This window comes from Chiloscyllium plagiosum, chromosome 43, assembly GCF_004010195.1.
Source record: "Chiloscyllium plagiosum isolate BGI_BamShark_2017 chromosome 43, ASM401019v2, whole genome shotgun sequence".
In the NCBI taxonomy this organism is placed as follows: Eukaryota; Metazoa; Chordata; class Chondrichthyes; order Orectolobiformes; family Hemiscylliidae; genus Chiloscyllium; species Chiloscyllium plagiosum.
In genome coordinates this window covers 9,661,929-9,688,561 of record NC_057752.1, presented here as the reverse complement: position 1 = coordinate 9,688,561, position 26,633 = coordinate 9,661,929, and the positions used below count along the sequence as shown (strand labels likewise).

At 44.0% G+C, this 26,633-nt stretch overlaps 1 protein-coding gene across 10 annotated transcripts in view; it reads left to right on the top strand.

Annotated features, from left to right (window-relative positions):
- LOC122543362 (bromodomain adjacent to zinc finger domain protein 2A-like) overlaps positions 1-26,633 on the top strand; it is a 122,617-nt gene that overhangs the window by 36,134 nt on the left and 59,850 nt on the right. For 9 of the 10 annotated variants that reach the window (XM_043681990.1, XM_043681988.1, XM_043681989.1 and 6 more), the window contains 4 exons: positions 4,613-5,203; positions 17,596-17,802; positions 20,127-20,336; positions 24,877-25,128. In XM_043681990.1, the coding sequence (XP_043537925.1) occupies positions 4,613-5,203; positions 17,596-17,802; positions 20,127-20,336; positions 24,877-25,128 (1,260 nt within the window). Of the gene's footprint in view, positions 1-1,853; positions 1,931-4,612; positions 5,204-17,595; positions 17,803-20,126; positions 20,337-24,876; positions 25,129-26,633 lie in introns of those variants that run through there. The other variant, XM_043681997.1, reaches the window with a different exon arrangement.

Sequence of the window (26,633 nt, the reverse complement as noted above, 5' to 3'; positions counted from 1 at the left end):
TCTTTATTTTATATGAATGCTGTTGCGTATTCCGATACAGAGCCTTTAGTTTTGACTTTTTGTTATCTTTATAACATCTAATCTTGATTGTTGGTGTATTCCTAGGTTTTCTTCTCTTTGTCCCTTCTTACCATCTTCTGACCTTTACTTCCCGTATTACTATTTTCATCTCTTATCATGTTTCTAACCTTTGATATGCAATGTCTTTCCACATTTGATCCCTTGCCCCACCATTTATTTCAGAACCCTTTCTACCTCCCTAGTTATACAGTTCACAGGAACTCTGGACTTGGCACAGTTCAGGTGTAGACTAACCCAATGGTACAGCCCTGCTTTCCCCAGTATTGGTGCCAGGAGCCCACAAACTGAAACCCACTTCTTTCACATCAGTCTTTGAATCACATATTCATCTCGCTAGCATTATGTACCCTGTGCTGATTTGGAACATATGAACAGAAATAGGCCGTTCAGCCCCTTTAGCCTGTTCTGCCATTCAATGAGATCATGGCTGATCTGTGGTCTAACTCCATATACCTGCCTTTGGTCCATATCCCTTGATATCTTTTGCTTAGCAAAAATTTATCTGTCTCCGATTTAAAATTAGCAATTGATGCAGGTGGCTCAGTTATTTAATTCAGAGATTATAACCATACTCTTTGTTCTGCTTTCTAATTTAGAGATTATCTCCACATCCACTCTGTGCAGAATGCCTTTGCTAATTCTACCAATGTTGGGCCATGACCTCTGAAACTGTCCCCCTCTCACTACAAGTTCCTCTCCAGCCCTCAGCTGATGACCCAAACCCTGGTAATCAGCAGGCCTTCTGGACTCTTGCTCTTTGCTGCAGAGAATGGTGATCATCACCCTCATTATACTATCACCCACTACTATTACTAATGCACTTGTTAGTACTCCACCCACCTGTACCACGGTGCCATTGTCAGTTTGCATATCCAGCCTCCAACTCCCACTCTCATCCACACAGACTGGATCACAATGGCATCCAGGGGCTCCTACATGCTGCAGCCTTGACACATCACCAGAACTCTATTCTAAATTAGTTTAATTATATAATTACATTATTCATTGCTTATGGTGCCTTTTATATACTTTTTAAACTTTACCACTAATATGTACACTATATTAAAACTTAAGAACATGAAATACCTTAACCACTTCCAGAGACACTCCTTCTGATGTAGAACAAGAACCAGTTCTAATCAGCTACAATTACTTTAGCGCTGTCCTTGACTAACTGCCTCAGAATTCTCAACTCAGCTGCTCCTCTCAGTGGTGCTGACTTTCTGCTTTGGGATCCTCAGTTTTCCATCCTCTCAGCATCTATCTTGTGCAGCTCCCTCAGAGTCTTACGTTTCAATCACCCCTTAATCTCCTAAACTCCCAGTGAGTAGAGGCCCAACCTGCTCAACCTTTCCTCATAAGACAAGTCCCTTCACCCCAGGAATCATCCGAGTGAATCTTCTCTGAACCGCTGCACAGGTGTTGTCATATTCATAGGAAAGATGGTCATGACATTTGTTGTTTGCAGTCACCGGTGCCTTGAGATTCAACGATGCCTCGGAAAATCACTGTAAAAGATCATTAATGAACATCATGAACCTCCCTGACATCAGACTGTCATTCATGCTACCCTCCATTCATGAGGTAGTATCATGTGACAGAAAGGGGACATGTGACTGGGAAACCTTTCTTTTCACTCAGATACTTGGAAATACGCTCTGTAGTACAGATGCACCTGAAGTCTCCATTTTGGTCTTTTTTCAATTTTCAGATGTGGAGGTCAATGATCAGCTCCATTCTGCCTGGTGCATGTTGACACCCGCTGCCTCAGTCCTTAAGCCTTCACCTTATCAGGAAGATAGCTTGCACACTAATGGGATCACAGTGAACTCGACACAGTTAGGCAGAGGTAAGGGCAGAGCCTGGGCTGGAAGTTGTCATTCATGCCCTGCACAGCATTGGTGTGGAGCTCCTATAGAGAGTGGGCTAGGAAAAAGCTCCCCGCTCCCAACCCCGCCCAAGCTCTGTCACATGATAGCTCCTTATCAGTTTGCTTCTTGCAATCCTTCCTTCAGTTTTAAGCAATTATGAAACCAGAAATTGAGTCAATATACACACATTATTAGTTCTACTGCTAAAGGTTAACTTCAATCAGGTTTTATTAGTTTGCTTAATTTGATATTGTTTGTCCTTTCGTTTTGCTCCCTTCTAGACCTGAAGGAGTTGCTTAATGCTGAAGGTATAGATTCAACACACACTGGCTGCCCTCCAGTTCCTTGGATCTCTCCTTTTTTTTCTCTCTCACACACAGATGCGCGCGCATGCGCACACATTCTCTCTCTCTCTCTCTCACACACACACACTCACACAATATATAGAACAAAAAAAACACGCTGGTTGCCAGATGTCTCCAGCAACAGATAACTTTACAAATTAAGAAAAATATAGCTGAAGGGAAACACTCAGCACAAATAACAGTCTCCCAGAGACTCACTCACACACTCTCTCACACACACACACTCTCACACACTCACACTCACACTCTCACACACACACACACACACTCTCACACACACACACACACATATATATATCTACTGGCTACTGATAGGATTTTGGGCAGAATTTCCTCCTCCCTAGCCCAGGGTGCTGTGGGTAATTTCACTGTTTCTCCTGCTTTTATGGACTTGATTTGAGGTTCCTTGCTGTCTTCATCGTGAGGGCATGGGTAAAAGCAAAGAACAGCTTATAGGAGGGGGCTTGAGTGGTGCAATAGATTAGTTTGAATCTGCTCAGAATGAAGTATTCTCTGCCAGCTACTGTGGAGCAATAGCAGGAGAAGAGCTGCACAAGATAGATGCTGAGAGGACGGGGAAACTGAGGAAATGTAATGTATAAATTGGGCCAGTTTGCAAGTATGTTTTTGAATATGGGTCTTGTGCAAATATGTTCAATGGTGTATATCTTAGGCTCCATTCCCCTCACACTCAACTAGAAAATGAGGAGGGCACAGAATAAAGCAAACTGATTCAACAATCTGCAGCCCTTTTCGAGACACGCAGAGCCAATTGAGGTTAATAGTTCTTCCTCCTGGTTCCTCATTCTTGAAAAAGAAAAGTCTAAAGAGGAATGACATCCACAGTCACAGCATTTACGGCGGGTTTCTGCACAATGAAATGAAATTTTCAGCTGCCTTTGCAAATCTGAGCATACCATAGTTGCTGTTCATGGGCACACAGGGCAGGGCAGCTGGGGAGCTTCCACTGTTAAAGATGCCTTTCTCATAAGAATTGGTTTGTAACGTTTTTTTTCAGGAAAGTCGACTGACAAAATTAATTTTCACTCTGGTTCCTGCAGTTGACAAGATAATGTATTGCTACATGGTTTACATCACAAATGCTGTGCATTTGCAAGGAAATGAGATTAGCTTATCAGATGGTTCCCCTTTAAGAACAGTCACTGGGAGCAGATAAATCCTCAATGGTTTAAGTTGGAAAAGTGAGTCACTGCTGTGATCACGAAGTGAGAATAACAGATTTGTTAAAAACATGCCTGATGAGTGTGGTATTGATTGTTGTGGTGATACATATCTCCTGCTGTGGGACGCAACAATCTTATTTCTGCTCCTTGACCCCTTTCTCACTAAAGTGCTGGCCATTCCAAGTTCTTGCAATATACTGCAACATTTCTGTTGTTTTTTTCACCTCCCAAATCCTTTCCCATCCTCCTCTGAACTCTGGGGGTTGGATTTTCCATGTCTGGGCTGGGTGTGTTGTCAGTGGAAGAAAGGGGCACGCATAAGTAGTGTGTGTGCCCCGCCCACCACCTTCCCACCCACCCCTGAGGTCAGCCCCATGATATGGCTGTGGAGAAGGTTCCAAATTTTCATCCTTGTGTTCGAATTCCTTCATGGCCTTCCTGTCCCTATCTCTGTAACCTCCTGCAGTACTACAGTGCCCCTCACACCACAGGATTTTCCATTCTACCAGCTGTGTGCCTACTTGTGCACTCGTTTCCCCCTTGCCCCGCCATTAATGGCTGTGCTTTTCAGTACCATACTCTGAAATTGTCTCCCTACATATCTCAGACTCTCCACCTCCCTTTCTGGTGTCGCCTTAAAACCCTTCCCTCCTGATATCTCCTCAGTGGCTTGTCATCCAATTTACTCTGACTATTCTGCTGTGGAACAGCTCAGTATACATTCCTTTTAAATCTGTTACACAATTGCGGATTTTTGTTGTAATCTGTCAATGTTGATAACTGCTGCCTGCATCCAAATCACTAGAAATCATAGAGAGTTGAGGGAGAATTCCGATCAAGTGCTAATTTGTTTCAGGTTCTGACTCCTGATTTCATAAGCAAAAGTGAACTTTGTTTTAATTGACTTAAAGTCGTTCCTATATTTGAACAGGTCAGGAATTGAAAATTATATTTGGGTGTTAAGCAGGAAAGTAAATTTTGATTCTTGCCATTAAAACCAATGTGCGTTATAGTGTATGTTATATAATTACGACACATTGGTGCTGTCCATTGACAGGTTAGGGATGTCACATTCTCAATTCATAATATACTTTCTTTCTCTGTGTTTCAGCTATGAACGGTGAACTGAACGTTAATGGTGTAACTGTTGACTCAGGAGCGAGTACATCAGAGGCCTTCGCTCCAGCCGCTTCATCCCTTGTGATGAGAGACTCCCACCCTAACTCAATGAGCGGGTATGACTTTTTCTGGGACTGCGGACAGTACCAGTCTACAAGTGTGGACAAACTCAAAGAAAAGGTGATGCTGCCCCAGCTGCCTTCTCAAGGTCAACATCAGTCAAACGGTCCTTTCGAAACTGCTATTAAAGAAGTCCCAACTGAGCCTTCTGCAATGCCGAAAAACCTGAAGCTGTGTGATGACAGGACTCACAATTCTACTGGTTTGCATTTTGATCCTTACAGCTTATGTTCGACTCCGAAAATTCACTTTGATATGGTGCAAGAGCCATCATCTTTCTCCCCAAACCATGAGCTCACCAGGACTATGTCTGAAGAAGTTCACTCCTTCACGTATCCTTATGATCACCAGTATGAACACTGTAACTCTCAGCCAGACATAGTAGACCTCGAGGATGCTGACCTGGACCTCTTCTGCAGCAAAGATTATGAACAAGTTGTGGAGCTGGAGGATAAAGAGTCAGGTACAGTTTATATGGATGTAAAAATAGAGGAAAATTACTTGACATTGTATTAGATTAGATTCCCTACAGTATGGAAACAGGCCATTTGGCCCAACAAGTCCATACCAACCCTCCGAAGAGTAATCCACCCAGACCCATTCCACTACCCTATATTTACCCCTGACTAATTCACCTATCACTATGGGCAGTTTAGCATGGCTGATTCACCTGACCTGCACATCTTTGGACTGTAGGAGGAAACCAGAGCAAACCAGGCAGGCACGGGGAGGGGGGAGAATGTGCAAACTCCACACAGACGGTCACCCGAGGGGGGAATCGAACCCAGGTCCGTGGCACTGTGAGGCAGCACTGCTAACCACTAAGCTACCGTGCCACCCCATTGTGAACGGACAGCCCAGGGCAAAATCAAAAGTAACCCTTTCATATTGACTTCATCTGCTCCCAGTTGTGTTTGATGGGAAATGCACTATGCCATGCAGACTAGAAGGAACTTTTGACGGTATTCTTTCATATTTGAGTCATTTAGACAAGGCTGCTCATACCTAGAGAATGTCTCCTTCTGGCTGTTTGGAAAATTTGATGTGTTAAACTCAATTCTCTGCCGCAAAAACATGGGGACTCATGTGTCTGATCCAGGTAGCCAGTCATTGAGAGATAAAGAAGGGTGACATAGCACCCTCTGTGCTGTATTTTGTAAGAACTGAAGGACATTGTTCTTATAAATGAATTTGCAATTTAGGTTTCATTTTCAAATGTCTGTGTAATGCTTAAATGGATAAATTAACTCACAGCACCAGGGACCAGCGTTCGATTCCACCCTCTGGTAACTGTCTGTGTGGAGTTTGCACATTCTCCCCGTGTCTGCATGGGTATCCTCTGGGTGCTCCGGTTTCCTCCCACAGTCCAAAGATCTGCAGGTTATGGTGGATTGGTCATGCTAAATTGCCTTGCAGTGTCCAGGGACGTGTAGTTTAGGTGGATTAGCCATGGGAAATGCGGGATTATCAGGGCGGGGGGGTGGGATTGGGTCTGGGTGGGGTGCTCTTCAGAGAATCAGTGCAGCCTCGATGAGCTGAATGGCCTGTGTTTGCGCTGTAGGATCCCATGAAAACTCCAAAGCAAAGTTCAAGCCTCCGAATACCCGTAGACTCTTGGTTGATCTCCTTGTGCCCCTTGCCAGTGTTTAATTAACAACAAACATAGGTTTTATGATCTCAAAAGGAGCTTCAGCTGAAGAATACTGCTACAAAAGCAAAAGACTGCAGAGGCTGCAAATCCTCAGAGATCGTGTGCGATCTTTGGAGGGCAATGACATTTCGGGTAGGTTCATATCACTTTGTTCAGCGATGTTACTATACATCACTGGAGCAGATGGGACTTGAACCTGGGCTTCCTGACAGTGGTATTACTGCTGTGCCACATGAACCCAACAATGGCATTTCAAGAGAAATAATTTACTGTTTTTCACCTGGTATAATCTCCTTATCCTTGTAAAACAGACCATCCTTCAACTTGCTCTGATCTGAGATGGTTTTCCAGTATGTGTATGATTTCAGACTTGTCCTTAACAGCTGACATGCAGATGACTGTCACCTTTTTTTTTAATAGATATTTTTATTAGAAATTTAACATTTTAAAACAGACCATCCTTCAACTTGCTCTGATCTGAGATGGTTTTCCAGTATGTGTATGATTTCAGACTTGTCCTTAAAAGCTGACATGCAGATGACTGTCACCATTTTTTTTTTAATAGATATTTTTATTAGAAATTTAACATTTTTACAAGTTTACAAAAATAAACAAAACTCTCAAGTACAAACATTGATATACAATTAAATCTTAAATATACAATAGCCAAAATTTAACAAAAGAAAAAATACCGAGAAAGAAAATAAAACAAAACTCAACTAACTACTAATCTAACCTACAACTAACCAGAGTGTATATTTAAGTCTCTTACATTATTCAAATGACTGTCACCTTTTTAAAGAAGTAAAGTGAGTTTTAGTCTGTCTGTACTGTAATGACGGGTACGTCAGGTTCCAAGTGATCGATTGTGATAGGGGCCTCTCTAGTTAGTGGCACAGACATTTCTGCAGCCAACAGCAAGACATCAGAATGGTGGGTTGCCTCCTCGGTGCCAGGGTCAAGGATGTCTCGGAGAGGGTGCAGAATATTCTCAGAGGGGAGAGGGACCAGCAGGCGGTCATGTTGGTGCCAATGACATAGAAAGGGAAGGGAATGAGGTTCTGAAGGGAGAATAAAGGAGACTAGGTAGGAGGTTAAAAAGTAGGTTCCTCCAGGATAGTAATATCTGGATTACTCCCGGTGCTATGAGCGAGTAAGGGTAGGAATAGGAGGATAGAGCAGATGAATGTGTGGCTGAGGAGCTGGTGCAGGGGGCAGGCATTCTTGGATCATTGGAATCTCTTCTCGGGTAGAAGTGATCTGTATAAGGACAGGCTGCACCTGAATTGGAAGGGGATCAATATCCTGGCAGGGAGATTTGCCAGTGCTACTCAGGAGGCTTTAAACCAGTAAGATTGGGTGTGTGTGTTTGAGGGGGGCGGGAGGTGGCACTGGGACCCAAAGAAGTAGTGAGAAAAGAGATCAGTCTGAGACTGGTACAGTTGAGAAGAGGAGCAAGTTAAATAATCAAGGTAGGCAAGAGCAAGGCAGAGAACAAGGTAAGATTGATAAATTAAACTGCATTTATTTCAATGCAAGAGGCCTGATGGGTAAGGCAGATGAACTCAGGGCATGGTTGGGAATATAAGACTGGGATATCACGACTTTCACAGACCTGTGGCTCAGGGATGGGCAGGACTGGCAGCTTAATGTTCCAGGGTATAGATGCTATAGGAAGGATAGATAGGGGGACAGGGGTGGCGGGAGTGGCATTTTTGGTTAGGGATAACATTACAGCTGTACTTAGGGGAGAATATTCCAGGGTGTATGTCCTCTGAAGTTACTTGGGTGGAACTGAGAAATGAGAAAGAGTGATCACCTTATTGGGATTGTACTATAGGCCCCCCCAATAGTCAACAGGAAATTGAGAAGCAAATTTTTAAGGAGATCTCAGATATCTGTAAGAATAATAGAGTTGTAATGGTAGGGGATTTTAATTTTCCAAACAGACTCGGACTGCCATAGTGTTAAGGGCTTGGATGGAGAGGAATTTGTTAATTGTGTACAAGACAATTTTCTGATTCAGTATGTGGATGTACCTACTAGAGAAGGTGCAAAACTTGATCTACTCTTGGGAAATAAGGCAGGGCAGGTGACTGAGGTGTCAGTGGAGGAGCACTTTGGGGCCAGTGATCATAATCCTATTAGTTTTAAAATAGTGATAGAAAAGGATAGACCAGATCTAAAAGTTGAATTTCTAAATTGGAGTAAGGTCAATTTTGATGGTATTAAACAGAAACGTTCAAAAGTTGATTGAGAGGGGCTATTCACAGGTAAAGGGGTAGTTGGAAAGTGGGAGGTCTTTAAAATGAGATAACGAGAATCCAGAGACAGTATGTTCCATTAGTGTGAAGGGAAAGGCTGGTAGGTGTTGCGAATGCTGGATGACTAGAGAAATTGAGGTTTTGGTTAAGAAAAAAAAGGTAGGTAGAGACAGCTGGGATCGAGTGAATCTCTAGAGGGGTATTAGGGTAGTTGGAGTATAATCAGGAGGGCAAAAAGGGGACATGAGATAGCTTTGGCAAATAGGGCTAAGGAGACTCCAAAGAGATTCTACAAATACATTAAGGGCAAAAGGGTAACTAGGGAGAGAATAGGGCCCCTCAAAGATCAGCAATGCAGCCTATGTGTGGAACCACAGGAGATGGGTGCAATACTAAATGAGAATGTCATCTCCGTGTTTACTGTAGAGAAGGATGTGGAAGCGAGAGGACTTGGAGAAATAAATAGTATTATCTTAAAAAGTGTGCATATTACAGAGGAGGAGGTACTGGGATAAAGGTGACAAATCCTTGGGACCTGATCAGGTGTACCCTCGAACTCTGTGGGAAGCTAGGGAAGTGATTGCTGGATATTTGTATCATTGATAGTCACAGGTGAAGTGCTGGAAGACTGGAGGGTGGCTAACGTGGTGCCACTGTTTAAGAAAGGTAGTAATGAAAAGCCAGGGAACTATAGACTGGTAAGCCTGACGTCGGTAGTGGGCAAGTTGTTGGAGGAAATCCTGAGGGACAGGATTTACATGTCCTTGGAGAGGTAAGGACTGCTTAGGAATAGTCAATATGGCTTTGTGGGTGGGAAATCATGTCTTGCGAATTTGATTGAGTCTTTTGAGAAAGTGACAAAAAAAGATTGAAGGCAGAGCGGTGGACATGATCTATTTGGACTTCAGTAAGGTGTTCAACAAGGGTCCACGTGGTAGACTGGTTAGCAAGGTGAAATCACATGGAATACAGGGAGAACTAGCCATTTGGATACAAAATTGGCTTGAAGGTAGGAGACAGAGGGTGATGGTGGAGGGTTTATTTTTCAGACTGAAGGCCTGTGACCAGTGGAGTGCCGCAAGGATCAATGCTGGGTCCACTGCTGTTCATCATTTATATAAATGATCCGGATATGAACATAGGAGGTATAATTAGTGAGTTTGCAGATGACACCAAAATTGGAGGTGTAGTGGACAGCGAAGAAGGTTACCTCAGAGTACAATGGGATCTTTATCAGATGAGCCAACAGGCTGAGGAGTGGCAGATGGAGGTTAATTTAGATAAATGTGAGGTGCTGCATTTTGGAAAGGCAAATCATGGCAGGACTTATACACTTAATGGTAGGGTTTGGGGGAGGGGGTAACCAAACAAAGAGACCTTAGGATGCGGGTTCATAGCTCCTTGAGGATGGAGTCACAGATAGATAGGATAGTGAAGAAGGCGTTTGGTACACTTGCCTTTAGTGGTCAGAGTATTGAGTATAGGAGTTGGGAGGTCATGTTGTGGCTGTACAGGACTTTGGTTAGGCCACTTTTGGAATACAGAATCCAGTTCTAGTCTCCCTCCTATAGGAAGGATGTTGTGAAACTTGAAAGGGTTCAGAAAAGATTTACAAGGATGTTGCCAGGGTTGGAGGATTGGAGCTATAGGGAGAGGCTGAATAGGCTGGGGCTGTTTTCCCTGGAGTGTCGGAGGCTGAGGGGTGACCTTATAGAGGTTTATAAAATCATGAGGGGCATGGATAGGGTGAATAGCCAAGGTCTCTTCCCTAGGGTAGTGGAGTCCAAAACTACAGGGCATACGTTTAGGGTGAGAGGGGAAAGATTTAAAAGGGAGCTGACGGGCAACTTTTTCACACAGAGGGTGGTGTGTGTGTGTGTATAGAATGAGCTGCCAGAGGAAGTGGTGGAGGCTGGTACAATTACAACATTTAAAAGGCATCTGGATAGATATATGAATAGGAAAGGTTTGGAGGGATGTGGGCCAAATGCTGGCAAATGGGGCTAGATTAATTTAGGATATCTGGTTGGCATGGATGAGTTGGACCAAAGGCTATACAACTCTATGACTGATGTCTAAATGCAATCTTCCTTTAGTTGCGATGGAACAGAAATTATTTTTTTATATAACTTGTTGGGGTGTACTAAGTCACACATCACTGCATTTTTGGAGCAGAGTAATACATTTCATGCTCAGCTCCTTATGGCATAATCTTCACCCCACTGTGAATGGCACAGTGGAAATTCTGTTGGGAGAGTTCAAAATATTCTGCAGGCTAACATGCTCAGAAATGTCTGTCACACTTCACAAGTGACCATTGGGCAAAGGGCAATATATCCCTTTTTAAAAAAGTGCACTGTTTGATGCATATTTCAGCAATCCTGTTTTAAGCCACTCAGTTTTGTTGCCAATCCTCAATTTGCAAAACCCATTAATCAGATTGCTCAGAAGATTTTCTATACTGCCTTTCAGTAGATATCCTTTTTTCATTCAGTTCCAGACAAGTTAGAATTTGAATAAAATATAATGTATGCATGAAATTATCCATTGCAACTTAGAAATGGTTCCAATGATGTGATCTCAAATAGTCCTGTCCCTTCTCTGCATGGCTGGGGACCTCAATGAGTATTTCCAGAGTGTGTGTTATTTTTAGGATTCTAGTACTCACCTAGATAGTGAATTCCAGTTTTCCAAGTGAATGTCTCACTCTGTGTGTGCAGTACAACTTCAAGAATGCACTCAGGGCAGCCATGTTATGCTAAGTAGTGTGGGCAGGGGCAAGGATGACAGGCAGGACAATATGTGGTGCTTTGTGCTCGACCAGTTTATAACTCGTAGATGTGTACAGTGCAGGAGGCGGCCTTTTGACCCATGGCCTTGGAGGGTATGGCAATACAAGTGAATATTTCCATACTGCTTAAATGTTACGAGAATTCCTGACTCCACTCCCCTTTCAAACTGTGAGTTCCACCACCCTCTGAGTGAAAATATTTCTCCTCATCTCCGCTCTTCGCCTTCTACCTTTTACTTTGAATCTATGCCCCTTGGTTACTGACCACTTTACGACTGGGAAAAGTGCCTTCCTATTCACCCTATGTATGCCCTCATAGTCTTATACACCTCTATCAGGCCCCCTCCCAATGTTCACTGTTCCAAGGAAAACAATCCCAGCCTATCCAATCTTTCCTCCTTGCTTAGACCATCCAGCCCAGGCAGCATTCTGGCAAATGTCTTCTGCACCCACCTTAGTGCAATAACATCCTTCCTGTAGTGTGGTGACCAACTACACACAGTGCTGCAGTTGGCTGGAGGGTTTTGTGCAGTTTCAGCATAACCTCCCTGTTCGTGTATCCCATGCCTTGGCTAATAAAGGCAGGTATCACTTCTGCCTTCTTAACCGCCTTATCAATCTGCCCTGCCAACTTCAGGGATTGCTGGATATGCATACCAAGGTCCCTCTGATCTTCAGTAACTTCCAGAGTCCTACCGTTCATACGAGCAATAAATACTGTTCTAGCCAGTAATACCCACATTCCATGAACAAATAAATGATGTAAAATCCTCTGTGCTTACATTTAAATTGGAACTCAAGAATAATTACTCTTCATGAATATACATATCTATGGAGAACAGAAATTGTAAACTAAGACAGAAAATGGGATTTTGTGATGATCTAACATATTACTTTTCTTTCATTAGCATGTCGAGAGTTGAATTCTGAAAGTTTAAATGCTTCACAAATGTTTCACTCCTCTGAAAATTGGGACTTCCGGTTTTGTACTCAGTCTGTGTTAAACTTCAAAGAAAAGGACAGGGCTGTAGCTTCAGGCCCTCCGCCAGGGTGTTTTTGACCTGGGGTGGGGCACATAAGATATTACAGGTGGCCACTGCCCATCACCAAGTGCACTCCCACAATCCGACAGGCCGGTGGGCACTGAAATGAGCAGCCCGGCCACCATATTTAAGAAACAAATTAATGTCCAATTGAGCTTGCCAATTGACGGTGGCCCATGCTATAATGTATTGAGCAGGAGCTACAAGCTACAATATAGAACCAGTTGGCTAAAAGGGCGAGGGGGAGGAAGGGCTGGGAGGAGTTGCCCTGTGTGGACCTTCTCAAAAGGAGGCAGTGCGGGTATCTTGCCAACTGGACAGCTGGCAGGTGAGACTCCTGATACCTCAACAAGACTTCACCCAATGTTTCAATTCGCTGAGATTTGGTGAGAAATGGCATACTGTTTTCACCTGGTCTAATCATCTTATCCTTGTAAAACAGAACAGCTTTTAACTTGCCCTGATTAGTGCAAGGTGATTGCCAGTACGAGTCTGATTTCAGTCCTGTTCTTAATTATTGACAAGTCGTACTGACTGACAAATTTCCGTGTCACTTTTAAAAGGAAAAGTGAAGGGAAAGCTCGTTTGTCAGCCTAGACCTAGATGGTTTCCACATTCTACTGCAGGCTGGTGTGAAGTGTTCTGTTAGTGGAGTTGGAAAATGGAGTTGAAGACTGGAATTTTCAGCTCCACACCTGTCCTTATTCTGGAGGGATACTCACCATTGAAACAACTAAAGATGATTTGGCCAAGGACTCTTACTGCAACCCATTTTGATGACAATGTTCATTTTTTAAAAGGGAAATGGCAGCAACATATGAAATGATAACGAATGAATGCACATTTAAAACATACTGCATTGGTGAGTGAACACCATGAAATAACCGACCTGTTGGCAATGTGAATATAAGATCCAGGAACACTTGGTGTGTGTGGGTGGTCTGGGAGCATTCTTTTTCCCATGTTGTTGCTCGTGCTGAAACAAAAGACAGCAAGCCAAGAGACTGAGATTTTCTACAGTATACATACGTACTTCCCAGCATGCATTGCTTAAGTTGAGTTGCAAGTGGGTGGGCTGGGCCTGGGTCCAAAGAGAAGATACTGAAGTTCAGGGATATCCATGAATATGTTCAAGAAAGAATTGGTGATTGGAAGATGGAACAGGAAAGTTCATGTGTGTGAATATATATAATAAGAAAATGGGGATATATAATGAACACAGGGATGTTATACTCAGTAACATGCCAAATATTGTATCTGTATTAATTCATGTGAATGGTAGGTTTGCTTACACAAGCAGACGTCACTTGTTACAGACTCAAACCACACATAGCTTCTGAGCAGCAAGTGAAAACTCTCAATCGTTACACTTCCCTCACCAAGCAATTTAACTCCATATGACCTCACCCTGCTTACTGAACAGGAATTAAACTTTGTGGCCTTAACAGGATACCGCTCCAATTTAGCAAAATAATATATTACACGTTGCAAGGTGTAATTCTCTTCACCTTATAAAACAGCATGTCATCGCCTTCGTCAAAATAGTTTGTGCAGTGTGTGATTGTCCATCACATTTCAAGTGTCAAAATATCCATTTCTATATCATGTGTGCATTTCTTTGACTCAAATTTCATACAAATAGAATGGCAAAGACAACATTCTTGCAGCAAGCATCTAACTGTCACACCACAATTGCCGTATTTGTTATAGGTGCCACCTTGTTATGGATGCAAAGCACTCAACAAGAGCAGGAACACCAGCCATTGATCTGAATCCTGAAAGTTACAAGCCAGTTCAAGAAACAAACATAAGAAATGCTGGAGTAACTCCTAGGTGGTAGTAACCTGTCGTCTTGAAACACCGCAGTCCTTTTGGTGTGGGTACACCATCAATGGTGTGAGGAAGAGAGTTCCAGGATTTTGATCCAATGACATTGGAGGAATGGCGATATATTTCCAAGTCAAGATGTGATTGGCTTGGTGGTCTATCTACTGCTCTTACCCTTCGAGATGGTAGTGAACATAAGTTTGGAGGTTTTGTAAACAAGCATCTGCACTGAGCTCACAGCCCTAGCGGTGAGCAATGTCACGAGATGAAATAAATAAATGAACACTCTAACATAGGAGGAAGTACATATTAATTAAAAGCATTATACTCAGCAATACTCCATGTTCTGTTATTAACAGACATGACTGTTTTTGCTGAAAGGAGAAAGTATTTTAAGGAGAAAATTCAAAAGACAGTTATGCCCTTTTGTGTTCTCAAAATGTCCTTCATGGTTCAGGAGGAATTGTAAGACTCCAGCCAGGTATATGAGGAGCAAGAAAATCAAATCTTTTGGGCAAAAGCCCTTCATCAGGAATTTGCTCATTCCTGATGAAGGGCTTTTGCCCGAAACGTCAATTTTCCTGCTCCTCGGATGCTGCCTGACCTGCTTGCATTTCCAGCACCACTCTAACCTCCAGCATCTGCAGTACCCACCTCTGTCCAGCCTGGTATATGACAGGCATCCTTTGCAATCAATGGCTGCTCTTGCCACAGACTTCATTTTGAGCACTGTGCAAGGAAAGGGAGCAGGCAGGATATACAAAAATGAATGGTTTGATACTTTGGTCTTTGCATGCAGTGCACTAGCCTACTGCACCCATGTCTGATAAACATCGAGCTGGGTTTGCTGGAGATACCCCACAAGATTCATCAGCACCTGTAAAACAGAAAGGACAGCTTTACCCTCAATCTCCCAACCATCTCTCTTTCTGAAGGCGTTAAAGTACTTATTTGAACAATGCTCTTCATCCTTGTATCTGAACGATGAAAGCAACATACCATAAACAAATGGGACTAAAAACTGGAAAGTCCGTCACCCAGCTGAAGGGAAATCAGGGAGGAGGTATTGAAGCACAAGCTTCCAAAGCCATTTCTAAACATGAGTTGTACCAAGGGATTTGAGGATGGTGTACGTTCCAGTCCCAATCAGAAAAGAAGGACTGCCTTTAGAACCCCTTGCACAGAGAGCTATGGGGGCAGAGCCCTTGTTTATATTTAAGGCTGAGATAGAATCTTGATCAGTCAGGGAATCAAGGGAAAGGATAAGAACTGGATAAGCCATAAAATGATTAGTTTTAGGTTTACTGGGATTAAACTGGGAAGGCCGGATTTAGAGCCATCATTTGTAGCAAACCATTCCATGTTCTGGTAACCCTCTACGTAGCAAAAGTCTTCTAACTTTGCTCATTTTCTAATGATCCTAAGGATTAATAGAAGTACCGCACACCCTAATATAATTTTAAAGGCATTTGGATCAATATTTGAAAAGGAAGCTGTGGGGATAGGTCAAGGAAACCAGATTTGGAGTAGAAAGCACCAGTTGAAGAGCTATGGTGAGCCCGAATGCCTGCTTTTTGCTGTGGTTTCTATCCATGAACCAATACTTGAGTGAGAATCGGTGTCTTCAAGGCTGCGGTTGGAGAGTAGCTGATGTTGGGAAAACATTGAGGAGTCATAAGATAAGAGCCCATGGTGTCAGAGGCAGTATATTGGCATGGATAGAGAATTGGTCAATGGGCAGGAAACAGCAAGTGGGGATAAGCGGTTCTTATTGAGGTGGATAACCTATAATCATTGGGGTTCCACAGAGATCAGTGCTGGGAGCACAACTGTTTACAATATGTATGAATGACTTGGAGGAGGGAAGCAAGTGTACTGTAGCCAGATTTGCAGATGACACAAAAATGGGTGGAGAGGCAGGTTGCAAGACGAACACAACCGTTTACAGAGATAGATTAAGTAAGTGGGCAAAAGGTTGGCAGATGCAGTATAATGTGGGAAAATGTGAAGTTGTTCGTTTCGGAAGGGACAAACTAAAGAACATTGTTTAAATGAAGAAAAACTGCAGAAAGTTGCTACATAAAGGTACTTGGGGTTAGTGGTGTACATAACACAGAAAGCTAGTAGCACATACTCAGGAAGGCTCTGTGAACGTCAGCCCTTATTTCAAGGGGGTTGGGGTATAAGAGTAGAGCAATCTTACTGCAACTGCACAAGGTGCTGGTGAGACCACATCTGGAGCACTGTGAGCACTTTTGTTTCACTTATTGAAGGAAAGATATCATTTCATTGAGAGCAGTTCAGAGAAGGTTCACTAGGAAGATCCCTGAGATGGAGGGATTATCCTATGAGTAAAGGTTAAACAGGTTGGGACTCTACTCACTGGAGTTTAGAAGAATGAGATGTGATCTCTTTGAAGCATACAGGATTCCTAAGGGTAAATGCTGAAAGGATGTTTCCCCTCATGGGAGGATCTAGGATTACAAGGTATACTCTCAGAGCAAAGGGGCACCGATTTAAGGCTGAGATGAGAAGGAATTTCTCCTCAGAGGGTTGACTGCCTTTTGAACTCCTTGCTGCAGACAGCTATGGAGGCAGAGCCCTTGTGTACATTTAAGGCTGAGATAGATAGAATCTTGATCAGTCAGGGAATCGAGGGAAGGGGCAGGAAAATGGTGTGAGGAATGTCAGATCAGCCATGATCCGGTGAATGGTGCAGCAAGTCCGAGGGGCCAAACTCTCATGGAATACAGGGAGAACTAGCCATTTGGATACAGAGCTGGCTCCAAGGTAGAAGACAGAGGGTGGTGGTGGAGGGTTGCTTTTCAGACTGGAGGCCTGTGACCAATGGAGTGCCGACTCCTGTACCTATTTCTTATGGTGTTAAGAAATAAAAATGCTGAAAAGAAATATACTGTTTTTAATTGAACAGAAGAGGCAAAACGTGCACGTCCCTCTTGGGGGGATACAAGCAGGTCACACTAACAGCGGCTTGCAATATGCTTATTTTAATCAAATTAACACTCCGTTAAAGTAGTGGCAGTGTTAAGTATTTGTAAGGTAATACTTCATGTAAAGCGATTTTGTTTTTCAGTGCTGTAAGTTGCCTTGAACCCTTTCAATTTCCTAAATTAAAGAGAACTATTTGAAAGGTTTGGTTTTTCCCTTCTCCCCAAAGTGAGGTGTCATCCAGGCCAGCCCATGACTTGCGTCTAATGCTGTGTGTTACTAAAAGAAATGGGATGCTACAGAATTAGAGAAGGTTTGTGTCTCTTACAGAGTCCAGGCGGAGCTCCGGTGGCATCGAGTCAAAGATGGAGGAACCGAAAATGCCGGCGAACCAAGACATCTCTATCAATCCCCTCTTTGACTGCGACGGTGATCACTCTTTGGAAAACTCTATCACATTCAACATTCCACTCAAGGAATTTACTCATGATCCGGCCTCAGTTGTAGTGATGCCGTACACCTCATCATATTTCATGGGTAATTAAACCTTGTACAATACATAACTTGGCTCTGAGGCAGCATTCACTGTTGTGGATTTGTATGAGCTCAATTCTCAGTGAAATGAAGCCTCACATTTTACTGAATGCATTCCCTCTGTTATTGTCTTTTGAAGCCCAATAACGAAATTTGACTACTGATCTCTCGATTATGAAAGTTTTTCTCCGACAGCTTCCTACAGTAGGAGGAAAAGGGCCATGAGCCTCTTTAACTCTTGGCTCGTGGAAGGTCTGAATTTATGTTGTGGGAAGGCTGTATAGGACGCAACTGCTCTTTGGTACCTTGGACTATTCTTCATGTGTGACTGCTGACTATGAGTGTTGGGCATTTACCTGTGCAGAGCACTTCAGTGAACTCTCATTCTGCTCTCTTCTGACATCCCACTCATTGTAGCATTTCCCAGTCATTGGTCACTGGGTGGTGCTCAGGAATAAAGACATTTCCCCCACCACGATCCGAATCTGGTGTACTAGAATATTACAGTGACCAAATCGCTGCCCTAGCTAAAAGCAACCAACTAAGGGGACGAAATGTCTGCAGCACAAATTCCCAGCTCGGCGAACAGAACCACAACAGCAACCAACTCAGTGCAAATGGCAACTGAACTCCAAGGAGCTCTGACAATGTACATTAAGACTGTAGCTTTTCAGGTTTGAATGGCTCAGTAGTAAGCAGCTAAAACATCTCCCCTCTGAGTCACTGGACCCAGCTCCCTTTTAATTGGCCACTTTGTTAAAAGGGTACTAGTTTTATGAATTCCTTTCCATATGTCAAATCAAAAGCCTTTCTGATAATTTGCAGAGTCTAGTGATTAGTTATAGAGTTGTACAGCACAGAAACAGAGCCTTCGGTCCAACTTGTCCATGCTGACCAGATATCCTAAATTAATCTAGTCCCATTTGCCAGCACGTGGCCTATACCCCTCGAAACCCTTCCTATTCATATACCCATCCAGATGCCTTTTAAATGTTGTAATTGTACCAGCCTCCACTACTTCCTCTGGCAGCTCATTCTGTACATACACCACCCTCTGTGTGAAAAAGTTACCCCTTAGGTCTCTTTTATATCTTTCCCCTCTCACCCTAAACCTATGCCCTGCAGTTTTGGACTCCCCTACCCCAGGGAAAAGACTTTGTCTATTTACCCTATCCATGCCCCTCATGATTTTATAAACCTCTATAAGGACACCCCTCAGCCCCCGACACTCCAGGGAAAACAGCCCCAGCCTATTCAACAGTCCTGTAGCTCAAACCCTCCCACCCTGGCAACATCCTTGTAAATCTTTAATGCACCTTTCAAGTTTCATACCATTGTCTGAAGGCAATGACTCTAATGAGAACGAATTGGAAATTCCTGAAAAGCACAGTGCCTCCTTCATTCTCATTGACTGCTGTACATTTTTCCATGGTGATTTTACCCAGAATATTGCATTTCCATCCTGCTTAGTTTGGACAGTTAGGTGTGCATTGGTGTAAACATCCCACAACGTAGCATAACATCAGAGCCTTTCGCCACCGATAGTCAAGGATTGTGAGCTTACATGAGAAGAATCCTAGTAGTGAACCTGTTCTGTTCTCTGTCATACCACACAGTTGCCATTGAGAGATGGTAAATAGAACAACTTCAGTGGTTCGCTGTGTTACTGATCCATACAGACCATGAGGATTAGAAATGTCTTGGTTCATCTCATTTCCTTAGCCAGTCTTGGGTAGAACACTACAATTAGGATCCAGGGCTCTTGGGCTAGAAGTGTGGATTTCTGTTCCTTATCACTACCCAATGCTTCTCCACCTCCATATCTCGCTGATATAAAGTACCTATGGGTAAATATCAAGTACAGGATAGGCTCACCTGTCATGGCTCCCACATCAAATAGTCTCGATCTAGACTCGTACATGAAGAAAGGACACTTAGATAGGAGATGACAGTGCGACCAACACTCCTGGAATCTATTCAGGAGAGGAAGGGTGAAGAGAGGGAGGGAATAAAAGGAATTGTGGAGTGGATGAGAACGTTTTAGGTGTAGTTTGGCAGTGGGGATGGAGGTACGGTAAAGGAGAATGCTGAATTTGTTTGCCCTATCTTGATCTCTCATGCCTTCCCTGAATGTGAGATTAGTTCTCAGCCATCTGACTATGCTGCTCCACGACTAGTGAATTAAAAATATGTAAGAATGTCTTGAAAAAATGTAGTGTCGACTCTTACCTGGACTATCTGAAGATGTCATGTCTTGGTCTAAATGTGGTGGAGGTTTCTTAACTTGCTCACTGTATGATAATTTCCTTTATTCACTAATTCTGCAGGGCTCTCTGGTGAGTCAGATAATGAATTGAATGACTGCCATGATGCAGAGGTGAAAATGTCGCTGAAGCAGGATGTCTCCACCTTCTCCCTCTCTGACTCCACACTTGCTCCTTCTCTAGAAAGTTTGAATCTTTTCAAATCTTCATTTAATGAAACTCAGACCTCAGCCTCCCTCCTGATGACTCCACGTTCATCATCACCAAGAAAAGGTAATCTGATTCCCTTTTAAAATTCTTGAGTTTTTTTTTAGATTAGATTACTTACAGTGTGGAAACAGGTGCTTCGGCCCAACCGACCCTCCAAAGAGCAACCCATCCAGACCCATTCCCCTACATTTACCCCTTACCTAACACTATGGGCAATTTAACATGGCCAATTTACCTAACCTGCACATCTTTGGGCTGTGGGAGGAAACCGGAGCACCCAGAGGAAACCCACACAGACACGGGGAGAATGTGCAAACTCCACACAGACAATTGCCTGAGGCGAGAATTGAACCTGGGTCTCTGGCACTGTGCGGCAGCAGTGCTAACCACTGTGCCACCGTGCCGCCCTTGCCACCGTGCCAGTGTCGGTGAGCCCAGCATTTTTTGGTCATCCTGAATGTCCTGGAGGAGGTGGTGGTGAGCTGCTTTCTCGATCCACTGCAATCCATACAATTAGCAAGTTTTGAGAAGATTTGTAGCTCAGGTTGAGGTTTTGGATGTATGTTTGCTCGCTGAGCTGGAAGGTTCGTTTTTCAGATGTTTCGTCACCATACTAGGTAACATCTTTAGTGAGCCTCCGAATGAAGCACTGGTGGTGTAGCTTGCTTTCTATTTATATGTTTGAGTTTCCTCGGGTTGGCGATGTCATTTCCTGTGGTGACGTCATTTCCTGTGCTTTTTCTCAGGGGGTGGTGAAAGGGATCCAAGTCAATCTGTTTGTTGATGGATTCCGGTTGGACTGTCATGCTTCATTCAGAGGCTCACTGAAGATGTTACCTAGTATGGTGACGAAACATCTAAAAATGAACCTTCCAGCTCAGCGAGCAAACCTACATCCAGATCCATACAGTGTAGGTAGAAGAAAGTGAGGACTGCAGATGCTGGAGATCAGAGTGGAAAAATGTGGCGCTGGAAAAGCACAGCAGTTCAGGCAGCATCCAGGGAGCAGGAGAATCGCTGTTTTGGGCATAAGCCCTTCATCAGGAATGTGGGGGTGGGGCAAGGGAGCTGGGCGATAAATAGGGGGGTGGGGCTGGGGCTGGGGGGAGGGTTAGGAAGGTGCTTGGTGTAGGTAGACCCACAATGCTGTTAGGGAAAGAATTCCAGGATTTTGACCCAGTGACATGACGGAACGGCAGTATATTTTCAAGTCAGGATGGTGGGTGGCTTGGAGGGGTACTCACAGGGGGTACTGTTGCCATGTCTCTGCTGCCCTTGTCCTTCTAGGTGTGGGGAGTGAATGTTAAGCTGGTGGATGGGATGTCAACCAAGCAGCTTGCTTACCTCTAGATGTTGTTGAGCTTCTTGAGTGTTGTTGGAGCTGCACCCATCCAGGCAAGTAGGGAGTATTCCATTACACTCCTGATGCATCATATAGATGGTGGACAGGCTTTGGGAAGTCAGGAGATGAATTACTCATCATAGAATTCCTATATTCTGACCTGGTCTTGTATTTATACAGGCGAAAGTGAGGAGTGCAGATGCTGGAGATTAGAGTAGAGCGTGTGGTGCTGGAAAAGCACAGCAGGTCAGGCAGCATCCGAGGAGCAGGAGAATCGACATTCCTGATGAAGGGCTTTTGCCCAAAACATGGATTCTCCTGCTCCTTGGATGCTGCCTGACCAGCTGTGCTTTTCCAGCACCACTCTCTCGACTCTTGTATGTATACAGTTCAGTCCAGTTCAGGTTTTGGTCAATGGTAATGACAGGATGGTAGGGGATTCAGCAGTGGTATAAACAGTCACATTCTCTCTTACTGGAAATAGTTATTACTTGACTCTTGTGTGGTGTGAATGTAACTTGCCATTTGTCAGCCAAGCCTGGATATTACTGCTCCAGTATCTGAGGAGTCGCAAATGGTGCTGAATATTGTGCAGTCATCGGTGAACATCCCCATTTCTGACTGGAAAGGTCAGTGGTGAAGCAGCTGAAGATTGTCGGGCTTCGCACACTCCCCTGAGGAACTCCTGCAGAGATCTCCTGGGCTGAAATCTTTGACCTTCAACATGCACAAACATTTTTTGTTGTTCTGGATAGGATTCCAACCAGTGGCGAAATTTCCCCCAGATTTCCATGGACTCCAGTTTTGCAAGAGCTTTTTCCTGCCACACTTTGTCAAATGCTGTCTTGATGTCAAGGATAGGCAGTCTCCCCTCACCTCTGGAATTCAGCTCTTCTGTCCGTGTTTGGATCAAGACTGTAATGATCTTGGGAACCCATCAGCTTGGCAAATCCAAACTGGTATGTTTGATGAGTAGATTATTGTTGAAGTGTTTCTTGGTAGCACAATTGACAACAACTTCCATCACTTTGATGATGATTGTGAGCAGTCTTGTGTGGTGGTGTTGAATGGGTTGGATTTGTTCTGCTTTTTTTTCCAAGTTCAAGTACCGGGGTCATTGTTTTTCCCTGCTCTGGTCAAAACGTAACTCCACAAAAGGGGTGGCATGGTGGCTCAGTGTTTAGCACTGCTGCCTTACAGCACCAGGGTCCCAGGTTCGATTCCAGGCTTCGACGACTGTCTGTGTGGAGTTTGCACATTCTCCCCGTGTCTGCGTGGGTTTCCTCCGGGTGCTCCGGTTTCCTCCCACAGTCCAAAGATGTGCAGCTCAGGTGAATTGGCCATGCTAAATTGCCCAGAGTGTTAGATGCATTAGTCAGAGGGAAGTGGGTCTGGGTGGGTTACTCTTCGGAGGGTCAGTGTGGACTGGTTGGGCTGAAGGACCTGTTTCCACACTGTAGGGAATCTAATCTAATCTAAAATGAACGAACAAATGCATATAACAAATGTTTCTTTGCAAATTCACAGCCTTCTGTCTTATTCTGAGCTGTCTCTCAACTTTTTTAGCCTTGTTTCTAGTCCTGGAGCACAAGTCTGGAAATCTGTCACGGTCCATAGACTTTGCAGTATTCAGTCCCTTCAGCTGTTCTTTGATATCACATGGAGTGAATCAAATTGGTTAAAGACTGGCACCTGAGACACTGAGAACTTCACGAAGTGACTGAAATGGATCATCCATTTGTCACGTCTGGCTAAAGATGGTTTGCAAATGCTTCAGCATTGTCTTTTGTACTAACGTGCTGAGCTCCCTCATTGTCGAGGATGGAAATGTTCGAGCGGCCTCCTCCAGTGAGTTGTTTAACTGTCCACCACCATGAAGGACTGCATGTGGCAGAACCGCAGAGCTTAGATCTGATCCACTGTTTTAGGATCGCTTCTTTATGTCTGTCTCATGTTGCTTCTGTGGTCCAGCATGTACCTGGTGCTGCTCCTGGCATGATCTTCTGCATTCTTCATTGAATCAGAACTGATCCCCTAACTTGATAACGCTAGAGCGGGGAAAAATGCCAGACCACGAGGTTACAGATTGCAGTTGAATACATTTCTGCTGTCGGTGGCCCACAGCACCTCGTAGATGCTCAGCCTTGAGTTGTTATATCTTTTCTGAATATTATCCTATTAAACACACGACACATTGAAAGTGTTCCGTTGGGGTTTTGTCACCACAGGACTGTGCAGTGGTCACTCCTACCAGTATAGTGTTGGACAAATGCATCTGCCACAGGTAGATGAGTGAGGAGGATGTCAAATTGGGTTTTCCCTCCTGTTGGTTCCCTCACCATCTCCCAGGTGCAGTCTAGTTGTTATGTTCTTTAGGACTAAGCCAGCTGAGGCAGTAGTGATGCCACTGAGCCACTCTTGGTGATGGGTGTTAAAGTTCCCCACTGAAGTGTACTCAGTGTATCTTCCAACATGGAAGCTGAAGGCAGTAGCCAGTAGGACATGGGCTTCAGCACTTCAAGAAGGCAGCTCATCACCACCCTCTCAACAGCAAATAGAGAAAAGCAGCTAGAGTGATGAAAGAAGAGAAAATTAAAGGACAAAATAACCATGGGCTGGATTCCTCAATTTCTTGTCATATCCTTCCATTAAGAGCTCAGAAATGGAACGCCTCCCTCTTAAATTTGCTCTTGCAAAGTGCCTTGGCTGGAAGGTTTTACTACATTAAGGCTTTGTACAACTGTAGCTTCTTCGCCGTATTGCCTGCCTCGTCAACAGCCAAAATAAGATTGAGATGGTGAAAGCCAGTAGAACGGAAGGAAAAATATGACCCACAAACATCGGTTCCCAAATGGTGACCACAGCTGCTATTACAAAGCACCCAGTATTAGTAATATTGGATATCAAATTGGATTAATTATTCAGCAACAAAGAATATTCACAAATCCTTTTGAAGGAAAGAGTGCCCAGGGAGGTATTTTGGCTTGGAGACACCTACTTATTCTTTAGGCTACAAGATTAAATTTGAACTTGAACCAATCCTTGTCTTTGTCAAGTTGTGAGTCAGCACTTGTTTTACTGGTTGGGGCAGGGGGGTGGTGACGTGGGGTGGGGAGGTAGGTAAAACTTGAGCAAATGTTACTCATTTTTCTATTTTGGAGCAAAAATGGTATTGATGCCCTTTGAGATATCGGCTTGTGCATCTGTGAAAAGCTGTTTATGCCAAATGTAATGGTGCTCCTTTTTTTAAATTTTGTACAGATCTGACTGTCTCAGACAGTGAAACCGATGAGTGTGAGGATCCTGATGCTGCAGCAGTAAAAATCCTTTCGAAGCTGGTCATGTCAACTCTCACGCTGTCTGATGCTGATGCTGACGGCCCTGGTGCTCCTGAAAGCAACAGCGCCCGCTCTCTGGAATCCTCCACACTCTTCAAAACCCCTGTGAAGAAAGAAAAGAAGGATTCTGTCCCACTGACACCTCTGACGCCATCATCCTCTGCCACAAGTAAAGGTGAGTCATGACTTAGCAAGTTCTGTCAAGATATAAATGCTACCCTTTTTTTTGTTAAAAGGAGGCCTCTCTGAACCTATGATTTTGCAACAGAGTAGAGCAGAGGCTACAGAAATCGGCACTGATTTTGTAGCTACATTCCTTCTTCGGAGATTTCTCCCTCTCTCTAATGGGTTGCTTCTCTCCTCGTGCTGTGCAGCAGGCAGGTGACTGGCTTCTGAGCTTTGGTCATCAGTGCTACGTGAGGTGTACGAGATTGTCTTGAGCTGACTCTGCATCTAAATTTTCCCTCCATTTCCAGGAGGCACTGATGCCAATTATAACACCCCTTTCATTCGCCCTAGCTAAAATCAGCTCGTCCCACGCAGACCAGTGGCCTTTCTGGTCTGTGGAGCTCAGCTGTGCATTGACACAGGAGGCTACCGGGGGGAGATGCCCTTGCTGTGCTTTTTAAGCTAGTTCCTCTTCCTGGCAAAATTATACATGAAGGGCCCCACAATTCTGCGGCAAATCCAACCAAATTGTGCAGCTTGAGAACGCAGCAGCAAGTCTGTCCACTGTTTGAGAGCAGTGTAATTTATTGTGTGTGTGTGTATATAGAAAGCTTGGGATTGAAAAGCAGTTTGCTGTGCTCAGCCTCTGAAAGCCCATGTATTGGTTAATTGTTTACAGTTATAGCTGCCACTTTAAACCCAGCCAGTCTCATCTGGCTAAACAGAATAATAGGATGCCTACTGGCAGCTGGCTAAGCCATTAGCTTTTTGACTGAAGTGGTAGCATTTACGACAGTGTGTTTTCCAATATGATGTGCAGAGCTCAGGCATGTTCAAGCTGTTATTTCCCAATCTTAAAGTTTGATGTGACAAGATTGAATAATATTCATTTGTTTGAAGTGCCGGTGAGCTCAAAGCCCGTTGATAGACAGCTGCAGTTACTACCCAGTGTTCCACTCAGCGACAAAAGCTCAAACCACGCCCCATCCCTCTCTCTTCCTCCCCACCCCACACATTAAACCAGCAAGGAGCTGCGTTGCTTCAATTGGACAATTTAATCTTGAGGCTCTGTTCGTTGCATCCAGAAGTAAAATTGCAAAATGCTGCCACTTTAGACATTAAGAGTAGAGAGGATAAGAGGCTGAGCTCAGGGCTGCTACAAAGCCAGCTGATTAGGAGCTGAAATTAATGGGGGTTAGATAATCCCCATGCATTTCACACCTTGCTCAGTTCACCCTGCTTAGCTGGTAACCAATACCTGGTGTAACAATTCTAAATGGTGTCATCTGTGTGCCAGCATGGCTCATTTGGTAACTCAGTTGAGTGCACTCTTGCAGAAGGGTTGTGGTTTCAGGCTTCACTCTAGCAACTTGAGCCCAAAATCTAAACTAACTCTCCCAGTACATCACTGAGGGAGTGCTGCATTGTCAGAGGTGTTGACTTTCGGATGATACCTGAAATCAAGGCCCGTCTGCCTGTTTTGGTGATCGTTTAAAGATTCCAAAGCGCTAT